Source organism: Gadus macrocephalus, chromosome 21 (genome assembly GCF_031168955.1).
Source record: "Gadus macrocephalus chromosome 21, ASM3116895v1".
NCBI lineage: Eukaryota > Metazoa > Chordata > Actinopteri > Gadiformes > Gadidae > Gadus > Gadus macrocephalus.
Window position 1 is genome coordinate 9,073,658 of NC_082402.1, and position 15,917 is coordinate 9,089,574.

The 15,917-nt window shown below is 44.7% G+C and overlaps 1 protein-coding gene across 5 annotated transcripts in view; it reads right to left on the reverse strand.

Annotated features, from left to right (window-relative positions):
• The window catches only part of LOC132449502 (uncharacterized), a 58,183-nt gene that overhangs the window by 25,560 nt on the left and 16,706 nt on the right, over positions 1–15,917 (reverse strand). For 2 of the 5 annotated variants that reach the window (XM_060041177.1, XM_060041176.1), the window contains exons 4-9: positions 8,382–8,453; positions 8,041–8,106; positions 5,228–5,329; positions 4,799–4,827; positions 853–918; positions 163–255 (exon numbers count right to left, since the gene is read on the reverse strand). In XM_060041177.1, the coding sequence (XP_059897160.1) occupies positions 163–255; positions 853–918; positions 4,799–4,827; positions 5,228–5,329; positions 8,041–8,106; positions 8,382–8,453 (428 nt within the window). Of the gene's footprint in view, positions 1–63; positions 256–852; positions 919–4,798; positions 4,828–5,227; positions 5,330–8,040; positions 8,107–8,381; positions 8,454–15,917 lie in introns of all 5 variants that reach the window. The other 3 variants (XM_060041178.1, XM_060041180.1, XM_060041179.1) reach the window with 3 other exon arrangements.

Here is a 15,917-nt window from a genome sequence, read left to right on the forward strand (position 1 = left end):
GTATATTTTATTAGAGAAGCCAAGCCAGGAACATTTCATGGAGATTCAGATTGAAATGTAAACCTTTTAAATGTTGCTCTGTTGACTCCCCCCCAACCTTCTCTGTGTCTCAGGTCCATGTGTGACCTGTGAGGTGGGCGTGACTGAGTCTATAATGTTTACCTGTGCTGAGCCTACTGCCCTCTGCCCACCACGCTGGACCACAGAGGGGCCCCTGGGAGCCCAGTCCAGGTCCATATCCACAGTGTGCTGCTGCTACACATTCACATGAGATAAGATGAACCCCTTTAATCCCACAGGGGAGGAACTAGATATAAAAACCTTTAAATAAGAATATAAAACAGAAAGATATACAGAAAGTATATCTTATACACACAATAACATTAGGGTAATTAATGTGTGTTGCTGGTACACATTAACATAAGAAAAGATAAAGTGTACGTCATTAATCCAAGGTGGGAAATAAGGGAGACTCAGCAGAAAGTGCCGAAATTAGAATAAAAAACTCAACAATAAAAAGTATGGAAAAATAGACAGAGGGTATATATTTTATGTATATATCTATATAAACATTTATATTTCAATTTGGATACGATGTACTATAATTGCATTAATTAAAAAAAAATTAATAATCAATTCAAAGAAACCAGACATTAAGATGTGCATGTGAGATGTATTCAATTTGACAATTACAGGACGGAAGTGTGTGTGTGTGTGTGTGTGTGTGTGTGTGTGTGTGTGTGTGTGTGTGTGTGTGTGTGTGTGTGTGTGTGTGTGTGTGTGTGTGTGTGTGTGTGTGTGTGTGTGTGTGTGTGTGTGTGTGTGTGAGATGAATGGGTGAAAGAGTCTCACCTGGTCACTGGCCCCTGGGTCGAGGCGTTCTCTGGCTGGCGGGGCGTCGCTGGCAGAGTTCAGACCCTGCACCAACACAGTCATCAGTTACTGCTGCTCACATCCCTCTAGCAGCCACCGCCCTCCAAAGGGACCGACACTCAACTATCAGTGCAACGCATCAACATTAGAGCAGCTACAGGAAACTGTGCTACGGCACCTACAGCTTAAAAATAGACTAGACAGAGTTCAGAGTAGCCAATCAGATGGAGATCATTCATAAGTGGTAGTTTAAAGAGTACTATATCACATTTCCTCTCCTGGAACCGTCACCTTATCGTGGTGGAGAGGTTTGCGTGTCCCTGTGAACCTGAGAGCTGTGTTGTCTGGAGCCTTGTGCTCCTGGTAGGGTCTCTCAATGCAGAGTGGTCTCAGGTGAGGGGCCAGACTAAGAATGGTTCACAAAACTCCAATGAAGAACGAAAAAAGAGGAGATGTGACCCGGCCCGGAGGAAGCCCGGGGCCCCCGTCTGGAGCCAGGCCCAGACGGAGGGCTCGATGGCGAGCGCCTGGTGGCCGGGTTTGCCACGGAGCCCGGTCGGGCACAGCCCGAACAAACTACGTGGCACCCCCCCTCTCTTCATCCCATGGGCCCACCACCTGTGGGAAGACCCGTTGGGGTCGGGTGCGCAGCCACATGGGTGGCAGCGAAGGTCAGGGGTCTCGACGGACCAGACCCGGGCGGCAGAAGCTGGCTCTGGGGACGCGGAACGTCACCTCGCTGTGGGGAAAGGAACCGGAGCTTGTGAGGGAGGTGGAGCGCTATCAGTTAGATCTGGTGGGGCTTACCTCCACGCACAGTCTCAGCTCTGGTACCGTACTCCTGGATAAGGGTTGGACTCTATTCTTCTCCGGAGTTGCCAAGGGCGTGAGGCGCCGGGCGGGTGTGGGGATACTCATGAATCCCCGGCTGAGCGCCGCGGTGTTGGAGTTTACCCCGGTAGACGAGAGGGTCGCCTCCCTGCGCCTAAGGGTTGTAGGGGGGAAAACTCTGACTGTTGTTTGTGCGTATGCACCAAACAGCAGCTCAGAGTACTCGGCCTTCTTGGAGACCCTGAATGGAGTCCTGTATGGGGCTCCAGTAGGGGACTCCGTAGTTCTGCTGGGAGACTTCAACGCCCACGTGGGCAACGATGGAGACACCTGGAGAGGCGTGGTGGGGAGGAACGGCCTCCCTGATCTAAACCCGAGCGGTCGTTTGTTATTGGACTTCTGTGCTAGTCATGGATTATCCATAACAAACACCATGTTCGAACATAAGGGTGCTCATAAGTGTACCTGGTACCAGAGTACCCTAGGCCGAAGATCGATGATCGATTTCGTGATCGTGTCATCTGATCTGAGGCCGCATGTTTTGGACACTCGGGTAAAGAGAGGGGCGGAACTGTCAACCGACCACCATCTGGTTGTGAGTTGGATCAGGGAATGGGGGAAATTTCCGGATAGACCTGGTAAGCCCAAACGAGTAGTGCGGGTGAACTGGGAACGTCTGGAGGAGGCCCCCGTCCTAGGTATCTTCAACTCACACCTCCGGCGGAGCTTTTCTGGCATTCCTGTGGAGGTTGGGGGCATTGAGCCGGAGTGGGCGGTGTTCAAAGCCTCCATTGCTGAAGCTGCGGTGGCTAGCTGTGGCCTCAGGGTCTTAGGCTCCTCAAGGGGCGGTAACCCTCGGACACCGTGGTGGACTACGGTGGTCAGGGAAGCCGTCCGACTGAAGAAGGAGGCCTTCCGGGATATGATATCCTGGAGGACTCCTGACTCGGTTGCAGGGTACCGACAGGCTCGAAGGGCTGCAGCGGCTGCCGTGTCGGAGGCTAAGCAGCGGGTGTGGGAGAAGTTCGGAGAGGCCATGGAGAAGGACTTTCGGTCGGCACCAAAGTGTTTCTGGAAGACTATCCGGCACCTCAGGAGGGGGAAACGGGGAACCATCCAAGCTGTGTACAGTAAGGATGGGACTCTGTTGACCTCAACTGAGGAGGTCGTCGGACGTTGGAAGGAACACTTTGAGGAACTCCTGAATCCGAATAACACGCCCTCTATGTTGGAGGCAGAGCTCGAGGTTGATGGTGTTTCGTCGTCAATTTCCCTGGTGGAGGTCACTGAGGTAGTCAAACATCTCCGCAGTGGCAAAGCCCCAGGGATTGATGAGATCCAGCCAGAAATGCTAAAGGCTCTGGGTGTTGAGGGGCTGTCATGGTTGACACGCCTATTCAACATCGCGTGGGAGTCGGGTACAGTGCCAAAGGAGTGGCAAACCGGGGTGGTGGTTCCCCTGTTCAAAAAGGGGGACCAGAGAGTGTGTGCCAATTACCGGGGTATCACACTTCTCAGCCTCAGATTGAAGAGGAACAATGCGGTTTTCGCCCCGGACGTGGAACTACGGACCAGCTCTTCACTCTCGCAAGGATCCTGGAGGGGGCCTGGGAGTATGCCCATCCGGTCTACATGTGTTTTGTGGATCTGGAGAAGGCGTATGACCGGTTCCCCCGGGAGAAACTGTGGGAGGTGCTGCGGGAGTATGGGGTAAGGGGGTCTATCCTCAGGGCCATCCAATCTTTGTACTCCCAAAGCGAGAGCTGTGTTCGTGTTCTCGGCAGCCAGTCAGTTTCGTTCTCAGTGGGTGCTGGTCTCCGCCAGGGCTGCGCCTTGTCACCAATCCTGTTTGTGATATACATGGACAGGATATCGAGGCGTAGTCATGGTGGGGAGGGGTTGCAGTGCGGTGGTCTGAGGATCTCGTCACTGCTTTTTGCAGATGATGTGGTCCTCATTGGATCATCGGCCTGTGACCTTCAGCACTCACTTGATCGGCTGGCGGCCGAGTGTGAATCGGCTGGGATGAGGATCAGCACCGCTAAATCTGAGGCCATGACTCTTAGCAGGAAACCGGTGGATTGCTTACTCCGGGTAGGAAATGAGTCCTTAGCCCAAGTGAAGGAGTTCAAGTACCTCGGGGTCTTGTTCGCGAGTGAGGGTACTATGGAGCGTGAGATTGGCCGGAGAATCGGAGCAGCGGGGGCGGTATTGCGTTCGCTTTACCGCACCGTTGTAACGAAAAGAGAGCTGAGCCGCAAGGCAGAGCTCTCGATCTACCGGTCGATCTTCGTTCCTATCCTCACCTATGGTCATGAGGGCTGGGTGATGACCGAAAGGACGAGATCGCGGGTACAAGCGGCCGAGATGAGTTTTCTCAGAAGGGTGGCTGGCGTCTCCCTTAGGGATAGGGTGAGAAGCTCAGCCATCCGTGAGGAACTCGGATTAGAGCCGCTGCTCCTTTACTTAGAAAGGAGTCAGCTGAGGTGGTTCGGGCATCTGGTAAGGATGCCCACTGGGCGCCTTCCTTGGGAGGTGTTTCAGGCACGTCCAGTGGGGAGGAGACCTCGGGGAAGACCCAGGACTAGGTGGAGAGATTATACTTCAACACTGGCCTGGGAACGCCTCGGGATCCCCCCGTCAGAGCTGGTCAATGTGGCCCGGGAAAGGGAAGTCTGGGGCCCCCTGCTTGAGCTGCTCCCCCCGCGACCCGACCCCGGATAAGCGGATGACGATGACGATGAGGATGAGGATATCACATTTCAAATGGTTTTCTAAATCCCAAAACAACAACTCAACAAAGTGCATTGTAGACTGCTAGAGCTGCTCGATAATCACAAATCAGCAGTAGTCTCTTCCTTTTATATTGCTAAGCCTCATTAAACACCCCACCCTCCTTTACTGCAACATTTTAAATGTTATTATTACTAACATGTAGTTAAAATGGAAGCAGCCTCTGCTAACATTGACCTGCTTAGTGTGGATCGTTGTAATTTTCTCCACTTGTTGAGCAACACAGTAAATAGAGAACAAGTCAACCTGGCCACGAACACAACCCGTTACTGTAATTCATCCTCTTTGGTCTTTAACTCACAATGCACTCTTCTGTTGCCGCCTTGTTACCTGGTGGAGAGAAAGCCACAGTCAGTGTTTCCATGGCAATATAAACAGGTGTGAAGATGGAGACGTGACCACAACTCAAGTAAAGACTATTAGTAAAGCCCTCAACTCAGTTAAAGTCCCAAAGGCCTTCACAGACCCACACTATATAAGACACCCCCTCACCCCAAGGACTAGACTTTAAGCCTTCTGGAGGACAAGGAAAACGGCACAACACAGAAATAGGTGCTGCCTTTTTGATGCAAAGTCTCTTTAAGACTCTAAATATCCAAGATCTATTTAGCCTTGAGATGGAACACACATGAGGTTTTAAACCCTCTCTCTCTCTCTCTCTCTCCCCCCCCCCTCTCTCTCTCTCTCTCTCTCTCTCTCTCTCTCCCCCCCCCTCTCTCTCTCTCCTCACCTCTGGTTCTCCACCAGCCAATGAGGCGGAGCAGAACCACCAGGGTCAGGACGGAGAAGCCCAGCAGCACCAGGACCCGCAGCAGGACCCCCGCTGTAGGAGCTGCAAGAGATCACACCGACCTCCATGAGCTGATGGTACAACGCCTTGAGTGGTTACAGAGGGTGATGGAGGCCATTTACCATTAAGAACAACACACATGGGGTTATGTCTGAAACCACAGAACATTAAACAGGCTTTCTATATAAATAATAGGATGAAAGAGGGTAGGATGGTCTAACTAAGGTGTACATATCTGGCCATGGTCTGCTATTAAAAATGACTAAAGGTTAAAACCGACACATTATAAAAACGATTTGATGATAGAATACAGAATATGATCCTAGTTTTAGAGGTTGACTCCCAGCCAAAAGGTTCTGGGTTTGAACCCCAGTTTGACAACACATTTGGGAACACATTTTCACCTTTGTGAAAATGTGTATGTTCCTTTAGAAAAGATGCAGATTCGATGTCTCACAGCCGTTTCATTTGCAGACGTGTTGCTGTGGCCATCGGTTCACATGCGGCCAGACATTCATCTGTCACAGCGTATGGGGAAGTATTTTGTGTGCTGATGAAGTTGTGAAAACGTTGTTAGATTATCAGATCATTAACACACATCCTATGGCCACTATGAGTCAATAGATGTAAATATATACAGCTCACTTTGGTTTCTAATTGAACTATAGCCTAATAACTAAAAACCTCCTTACTATAGGAAAATATTTCATAACCATTGAACCGATAATCATGTATTTTAATGCAGATTCTGCCTCACTTACTTTTAATAGCAAAATAATAGCCTACCACAAGACAAATAGCAGCACTAACTGGCAGTGACCCAATTGACTGACCTCCACTAAAAAGCCCTCAGTTACATGATGGATACCTTTCACTGTAGTTGAGGTTGGTTGGGATGTGCTTGTGGTTTTCATAAATGCAAATTGTGCATATGTAAATAGCAAATAAAACATGAGCTCAGATCTGTATTGTTCCCAGGCTACATCCCACCCAAACTAGTTTGCAGACATGCTGCAATGGGTGTGGTTAATGATGCAGGCCTACGTCACTGGCCAGGTCTGTGTTCCTGTGAACTTGAAGTAGGAAGTGTGATGATTTTATAGGGTTGGCTGTGGTGATTGTTGGACACATATGTTGATGATTTACGTGTCCTAAAAATCCACAGATTAAGAAAGAACACCATTTTGAAACACAACACAAGATAGAGATGAAATACCGTTGGGTGTACGTGGTGTTGGTGTTGTTGGGGGCCTTGATGTTGGGCTGCTGCTGGCGGCTCCTTGTGGATTAAACATCAATGACAGAACAAAGAGAAACATGGAACAAGTCGTCTGCTACTTGTTGAGGTGTTTGACTCCCAGATAAATTGGTTGTGGGTTATTGAGGAAAACCTATTTAGATCCTTTGTGGTATGGTCGTCTCGTGCTAGGTATAACTAGGAGAGTGGTAAATGTTCAACACATGGTTTATTCTAACAGAGACACAAGGTAAACGGGCTTGTGTTCTGGAGGTGGTTCATGAAGCCTCTCCCGAACACAGGTAAACAAACAGTTATATTGGGAGTGGGCGGAGCGGTAAATAGGCCACGCCTACATGTTCTAACTGACCCAGGTAAACCTTTGGTCTGTCTGGGCCAAAAACGGAAATGGCAAAGAGGCCATGTTTGTTGTATTTAACTTATCTATAAAATCATTAAAACCTTACATGGTGTTGTCCATTATGTGGTAAAGAAACCATTCATAACTGTTGTTAGCTTGACATATGTCATCAGAATTAACATAGACTAAAATAATTGTCATGGAGTCCTTGAGCGAGCTGCCCCTAACCCCTACCTGCTCCTTAATGACATGTGTCTGAACTCACTGTTTATATACCGTGACTAAAGCATCTGCTAAAGTGACTCAATAGAGATTCATATAGTTAACTCTGATTTAGAAATTATACAGATTCTGTTGCAACACTTGCTCATATGCTTTCCTGTGGTGAGTGGCTCTAAGTCAGGTCACACACGGACAGAAATTCAATTTGGTTTTATGCAAGGGAATGTATTTTTGCATGCAGAAGAACGTGGGAAAACTTTTGTTGGTGATGCAGTGAGAGATTGTTAGAACACATACCCAGGTCCGTAGTGTCACATGTTAATGAATTTGGTTTTGTCTCTGGCTTAACTATGATAACTCAAAACCTCTTAACTATATCAAAACACTTATCAACTCTGCCATCGCTTGATGCAGAGTGTGTATCCAGCCTGACTCATGCCCCTGCAGACATGTTGTTGTGGTTAATAAAGTACATCTCTGACCAGCTCTGTGTTTCTGTGAAACAGAGGCAGGAAGCGTGATGGTTTACTAGTGTTGGTTGTGCTGATTGTTAGATAGACATAACTTGATGCTTCAAGTCCTCAGAGTTACATGATAGATTTAGACACCATTTTGAAACATGGCTCCACACAATAGAGATTAAATAACTTTCACTGGTGTAGTGGTTGGTTTGGATGTGCTTGTGCAAGTTGTGTTTGCTACTCCATATGCCAAAAGCAATGACAAAACAAAGAGAAACATGGAATTAATAAATTAGTACATCTCTGGCCAGCTCTGTGTTTCTGTGTAACAGAAGTAGGAAGTGTGATGGGTTACTAGTGTTGGTTGTGGTGAAGTTAGATAGTTAGAAGACATAACTTGATGCTACAAGGCCATAGAGTAACAGGGATGGATAGAAACACACCATTTTAAACCATGACAGTGATAGAATACCGTTCAGTGTGTGTGTGGTTGGTGTTGATGTTGAGGGCCTTGCTGCTGGGCTGCTGCTGGCTGCTCCTTGTGGATTAAAATCAATAGAAAAGAGGAACATTACTCACACCTTACAACAAATATGCTTTAAAATATCATTTTAGACTAGCGTTGAGTTTTATCAAGGTTTTCACTTATAACGGGAGAATGTGTGATTGTTTCAGCATACTTTAGTGGAGATGTCAGATGTTACAGGTTCCTCATGGTAGGCCTCTCGTACCTCCACTACCAAGTCCTCAGAGTTACATGATGGATAAAGACACCGTTTAGAAACATGGCTCCACATGATAGAGATGAGTTACCTTTCACTGGTGTAGTGGTTGGTTTGGATGTGCTTGTGCAAGTTGTGTTCGCTACTCCATGTGGCAAAGGCACTGACAAAACAAAGAGAAACATGGAATAAGTAAACCATCACAATAACTCTTTCCAACAAATTAATTAAAAAAAACATTTGAGACAAGGGATGGGAGTTTTTTTCCTGCTGATTGTGTGTGTGGGCCAGATTTTTTTTCTGATTCATAAATGATGTTTATGTCTTAAATGTAACTAAACAAACAAACAAAACCACAAAAAATAAGATATATCTACAGTTATAACTGACGATTTTGGGATGTTCTCATCATATTTGGTGGTGATAATGTCAAAGATTATCATGTTCTTAATGCTGGCATGCATTCATTGATTCATCCACTACCAAAGCATCAGAGTTACATGACAGATAAAGACACTATTCTGAAACATGGCTCCACATGATAAGAGATAAAATACCTTTCACTTCTGTTTGTGCTTGCTGCTCAATGTGGATTAAAAGCAAAGACAGAACAAAGACCAACATGGAATTACTAAACATACATATAATGTAAGAAATTGTCTACAGTCATACTGTATTAGAAACTATCTTGATCACTCTTTACAACAACTACACCAGCTTCAAATACATCCTTTTACAACAGGGTGGAGGGTTTTGTTCTGGTGGTGTGTCTGTGGGCCAGATATTATACTGATGAATAACTGAAGACCATGAGACTTGAAGACTATAAAAATGTAACAAACAAATGAATGTAAGAAAATGTCTACAGTAATGAAGACATCTAATTAAACTGTTAAAAGTTAATCTCATCGTCACACAGGATTCTCAAATCTCAATCAGAGGATCCATGACACTGTATTCAAATATGAATAATTGAAACACTACACACGTCATATTTTTCCCAAAGTGTTTTAACCCAAAATGGTTAATTTAGGAGAGTACATAAAAATATAAATACTTACTTATTAGTTTTACTTCATGCTGTGTATGATCAACGTATCCTCCTGATGATGGGAACTCTCTGCAGGTGTAAACACCTTCATCTTCCTTTACCAACTTCTTTACCTCCAGAGAACACTCTTTTGTAACATGTAGTCTATCTTTCTTGTATTCAGACTGATTAACCTTCCCTTTTGCAACCAATTCTACAGCATCCGTTTTGTTACTGAAATTCCAGGTAATACGGGAACAGTCACTCCGAGCCCCGCATGATAGAGAGACACAATCTCCAGCTACTAACTCTGTTCTTCCATGATCTGAGGAGAAAGTTACTTTGTTACATTCTTCATTGATTGGAAGGATATCTGTTAGAGCAACCCTGTCTCGTCAAAATTACGTTCCCATAGAACTATTCGGCATTCTCAATTACGTTTGTCATAAAACGTATTTTGTCCGCGATTACGTTTTATTGAACGTATTGCAAATACGTTCGTCCTCAGCCTATTTTTTGCCATTCATTAACCTCTAGGATTATGTTTGGTTGAAACGTATCCCAGATAGGTTAAATGTCAACGTATAGCACATTATTGTCATTAAGGCATATCTTCCTTTCAGGGAACGTTTCATTTAACGTATTTTGTCTGAAAAATGTATCTTGGCCGTGAATACGTTTTATTGAACATATCGCAAATACGTTCGTTGTCAGCCTATTGTTTTGCCATTTATTAACCTCTAGGATTAGTATCCCAGATAGGTTAAATGTCAACGTATAGCACATTATTGTCATTAAGGCATATCTCCCTTTCAGGGAACGTTTCATTTAACGTATTTTGTCTGAAAAACGTATCTTGGCTGTGGATACGTGTTATTGAACATATCGCAAATACGTTCGTTGTCAACCTATTTTTTGCCATTCATTTACCTCTAGGATTATGTTTGGTTGAAACGCATTCCAAATATGTTAAATGTCAACGTATAGCACATTATTGTCATTAAGGCATATTTCCCTTTCGGGAAACGTTTAATTTAACGTTATTTTGTCCCTGATTACGTCTTATTGAACATATTGCAAATAGGTTCGTTCTCAACATTTTTGTTGTTATTTATTTAAGCTACCTCTTGGATTACAGGCTACATTTAATTGAAATGTATCCTTAATAGGCTACGTTAAATTTCGATAACACATTATTGTCAGCATATAGGCATAGGTCTACCTCTCGGGGAAGCGTACGTTTGATTGTAATGTTAATAGTCCAACGTTATATCAACATGTCACAAGAGGAGAAATTAGCTGCTGACGGGGTAACTGTAGGAGCGGGGGTTGCTTTGTTGATTTCTTTATCTAGGGCTATAGCTGTGGTCAAGGCGGGAAGTGTGCGTTGTCTGGGCGGCTGCCTGAACTGAGCTGCAGGAAATTATGTTCACACGTTTCTTCATTCATTCATGAAGGCTATACCGGTGAACGGTGACGTCAGACTCACAAACCAATCAATGTCCAGTATCAGCCTGTCCTCTCGGAAAATACGACCACGTTGGTTTGTTCCGCCACAGATTACGACCCATTGGAATTTATCCAAAACGAGCGAACGAGGCCCTCTACATGTGCGGGCAACCCTTTCTCATCAAAATTCCGTTCCCAGAGAACTATTCGGCATTCTCAATTACGTTTGTCTAAAAAACGTATTTTGTCCGTGATTACGTTTTATTGAACATATTGTAATGACCTCGCAGGTGACATAACGATGTCGAGTCATTAGTAATTGAAGGAACTTTTAATGGACCAAAACCAGGTCACTGAAACCCGTAACCAACGGCAGAAATCCCACCCAAAACAAACCCCGGTTACCCCGGCAACCCCCAACACGGTCTCACTCACGTGCAGGCCCCCACCCTCGTGTTCTTCCAAGGCCCTCCCCCAGCTGACCTAATGATTCGCCCTCACACTGATTGACAAGAAGAACATTACAATACATGCACCCACAGAACAACTGGCATAACGGACAACGAAATACAATGCAACACATAACACAAAAACAATTTAATTGTCCCAGGGTCGCTACAATATCGTAAATACGAATTCGTTCTCAGCCTATTTTTGCCATTTATTTACCGTGTTACTATGGCAGAATAAAGAATAAATTCATGCATTATCATTCAACTTGAACATGTGTTTTTACAGTATAGAGTGGTGGAGAGGGATGACGTATCGACAATAATGAACACACGAACAATGTTAATAGAACAACACGCAACCACATAACATCCCGAACCCATTAACCCCACTTAATCCTAACAACAAAACAAGTTAACAAAAGCCCCATTTGTCAACTGAGAACCCCAATTCCCAGAATCCCCCGCGGCTCCGGAACACGGCGTAGCTCATATTAATCTTTATTATCTGAATGGGAAATGCAATATTTTAGGACAGATACACCATTAAACGCGTTTCTAATGACATTTCTAGCGAGAAATGTACATTTTCCTTACATAATCTTCAGTCAGTGAATGTGTATGATCTTTATTAATCTTTATTATCTGAATGGGAAATGCAATATTTTAGGACCGATTCACCGTTAAACGTGTTTCTAATAACATTTCTAGCGAGAAATATACTTTTTACTTGCATAATCTTCAGTCAGTGATTGTGTCTGATCTTTAGTTTTATAGTTATTAGGATTTGATCGGCTCGCTCGCATGTTTCAACGACGTCAGGTTGCTTTCGCTAAACTAGCAGCTCACGTGCTTCCTGCGTTTGTGTTATTAAACTGTTACTTTATGTAACTTTTAATGATATCATCTTGTTAGAAACACGTATATCTGCCCAGTCGCCAAAAGCATACCTACGTTGACAGTGTACGTTTCGTGAACACTGGATTACGTCGCATTTCAACATAAAATAGCGTGTTATACACACACACACACGCACGCACACGCACAGACACACACACACACACAAGCACACACACGCACGCACAGACACACACACACACACACACACACACACACACGCACACACGCACACGGTGCATTTCGCTGCTAAAACAACAACAAAAAAACTTTGAAAACGTTGGCCAAAATGGCCAATAATATCATTTTTTATTTGGGATGCTTCTAGGACATTTTGGGTGGATTTTGAACGGTATGTGGGGGGCACGTTTTTTGCAGGACCTGGCAACCCTGCGCTGTTGCCCGAGATCTGGATCCACCCCGGCGTGGTGCCGTCTCCTTTTGACCTTTTGACCCCAGACTTCTGGGGGAATAGCTGAATCAATTCATTAGTCAATCAGAAGCATGTAAATATCTTCACGGTGGCGTAAGAGGACGAACAAGGTGTCCTTCAACATCTACGCTTCCAGGCGATTGCAACGGTGCCGCACATGAGCATATTCGAACATGTTTAATGGTAGTAATTAGCTGTCGAAATTGGAGGCCTTAATCAATACTGAGCAGCTATTGATTTGCTTCCCGATAAAGATTAGTCACAAATGACATGTTATTTAGCATCTACACGTTGAGCTGAGTCCAATGACACCAAGAACGACACTCTAGCTAATGGTAACATGTATTTTACATGGTACACCTAGGTCTAGGACATGATCTCGGTGTAGCAAGAGGCCGAGCTTGATCTCATTGGACTCAGCTTAACGTGTAGATGCTAATTAACATGTAATTTGTCAAAAATCTCCATCGGGAAGCAAATCTATAGCTGGTCATTATTGATAAAGGCCTCCAAAATCGACAGCTAATCACTACCCCGAAACATATTCAAATATGATCATGTGTGGCACTGTTGCAATCGTCTCGAAACGTAGATGTCAAAGGACACCTTGTTTGCTCTGTTGCACCACCGGGAAGATATTTTCATACTTCTAATGGATTGATTCATATTTGAAGGTTCTCGGAGTGAGACTTTAAGTGGCTGCAGCAGAAGTGTTGAGACGAAAGATGATATCAAGAGATTTATAGAATATTCCCATTCACATTATGATTCTTCGTCGTAACATCCGACCAAACATCCTTTACATTCACAGAGCGAAGATTATGAAAGTCCAGGCTCAGCAAGTGCTCCATCTCGTTGCACCTGCACCCAGCGGCTCGCTTGCAAGATTTTGGCCTGAAGTTCTTCCCAGACCTATACCCTAACAGTCCAATATGCATATCTGAGAATCAGGCCTCTCTTCAATAATGACAAAATGTAATGAGAGAAATACAGATTCACTTTTTGTTATCTCATAAGCGGCGTGGTGCCGGCTCCTTTTGACCTTTTGACCCCAGACTTCAAAGAGGTGGCCACAGGTCAGCGCTGTCTACACACATTAAGCCACAAATGTACACCTCCATCCCGCAAAAAATGGGGCCTAGAAACTAACCTCTGTCTTATGTACATTGACTGTACTGTTGGAGGTCACGCCCCTTTTCCAGCCTTTTCGAGATAGCTAGGGATGCTAAAATGTTTACACACATTTCCCGGGGCCCCGTGAACGACATTAAAATTTCAGGGCGGTAGGACCTTCCTATCTCAAAAACGGTTTTTCCACCACATTCTGAACCATTAGGTCTTGCAGGCTACACTTCTGAGGGGCTTTGTCCAAATGACACTCCATTTGGGAAAACTTTTTTTCTCTAAGGGCTAGAACTCCAAATCTCGGATATGTCGTACACGGGGCCCCGGGAAATGTGTGTAAACATTTTAGCATCCCTAGCTATCTCGAAAAGGTCGGCAAAGGGGCGTGACCTCCAACAGTATAGTAAATGTACGTAAGACAGAGGTTCGTTTCTAGTCCCCATTTTTTGTGGGATGGAGGTGTACATTTGTGGCTAAAGGTGTGTAGACACAGCTGGCCTGTGGCCACGTTTTTGAAGTCGGGGGTCAAAAGGTCAAAAGGAGCCGGCACCACGCCGCTTATGAGATAACAAAAAGTTAATGTGTGTTTCTCTCGTAACTTTTTGTCATTATTAAAGAGAGGCCTGATTCTCAGATATGCATGTTGGATGGCTATGGGTGTAGGTCTGGGAAGAACTTCAGGCCAAAATCTTGCAAGCGAGCCGCTGGGTGCAGGTGCAACGAGATGGAGCACTTGCTGAGCCTGGACTTTCATAATCTTCGCTCTGTGAATGTAAAGGATGTTTGGTCGGATGTTACGACGAAGAATCATAATGTGAATGGGAATATTCTATAAATCTCTTGATATCATCTTTCGTCTCAACACTTCTGCTGCAGCCACTTAAAGTCTCACTCCGAGAACCTTCAAATATGAATCAATCCATTAGAAGTATGAAAATATCTTCCCGGTTGTGCAACAGAGCAAACAAGGTGTCCTTTGACATCTACGTTTCGAGACGATTGCAACAGTGCCACACATGATCATATTTGAATATGTTTCGGGGTAGTAATTAGCTGTCGATTTTGGAGGCCTTTATCAATAATGACCAGCTATAGATTTGCTTCCCGATGGAGATTTTTGACAAATTACATGTTAATTAGCATCTACACGTTAAGCTGAGTCCAATGAGATCAAGCTCGGCCTCTTGCTACACCGAGATCATGTCCTAGACCTAGGTGTACCATGTAAAATACATGTTACCATTAGCTAGAGTGTCGTTCTTGGTGTCATTGGACTCAGCTCAACGTGTAGATGCTAAATAACATGTCATTTGTGACTAATCTTTATCGGGAAGCAAATCAATAGCTGCTCAGTATTGATTAAGGCCTCCAATTTCGACAGCTAATTACTACCATTAAACATGTTCGAATATGCTCATGTGTGGCACCGTTGCAATCGCCTGGAAGCGTAGATGTTGAAGGACACCTTGTTCGTCCTCTTACGCCACCGTGAAGATATTTACATGCTTCTGATTGACTAATGAATTGATTCAGCTATTCCCCCAGAAGTCTGGGGTCAAAAGGTCAAAAGGAGACGGCACCACGCCGGGGTGGATCCAGATCTCGGGCAACAGCGCAGGGTTGCCAGGTCCTGCAAAAAACGTGCCCCCCACATACCGTTCAAAATCCACCCAAAATGTCCTAGAAGCATCCCAAATAAAAAATGATATTATTGGCCATTTTGGCCAACGTTTTCAAAGTTTTTTTGTTGTTGTTTTAGCAGCGAAATGCACCGTGTGCGTGTGTGCGTGTGTGTGTGTGTGTGTGTGTGTGTGTGTGTGTGTGTGTGTGTCTGTGCGTGCGTGTGTGTGCTTGTGTGTGTGTGTGTGTCTGTGCGTGTGCGTGCGTGTGTGTGTGTGTATAACACGCTATTTTATGTTGAAATGCGACGTAATCCAGTGTTCACGAAACGTACACTGTCAACGTAGGTATGCTTTTGGCGACTGGGCAGATATACGTGTTTCTAACAAGATGATATCATTAAAAGTTACATAAAGTAACAGTTTAATAACACAAACGCAGGAAGCACGTGAGCTGCTAGTTTAGCGAAAGCAACCTGACGTCGTTGAAACATGCGAGCGAGCCGATCAAATCCTAATAACTATAAAACTAAAGATCAGACACAATCACTGACTGAAGATTATGCAAGTAAAAAGTATATTTCTCGCTAGAAATGTTATTAGAAACACGTTTAACGGTGAATCG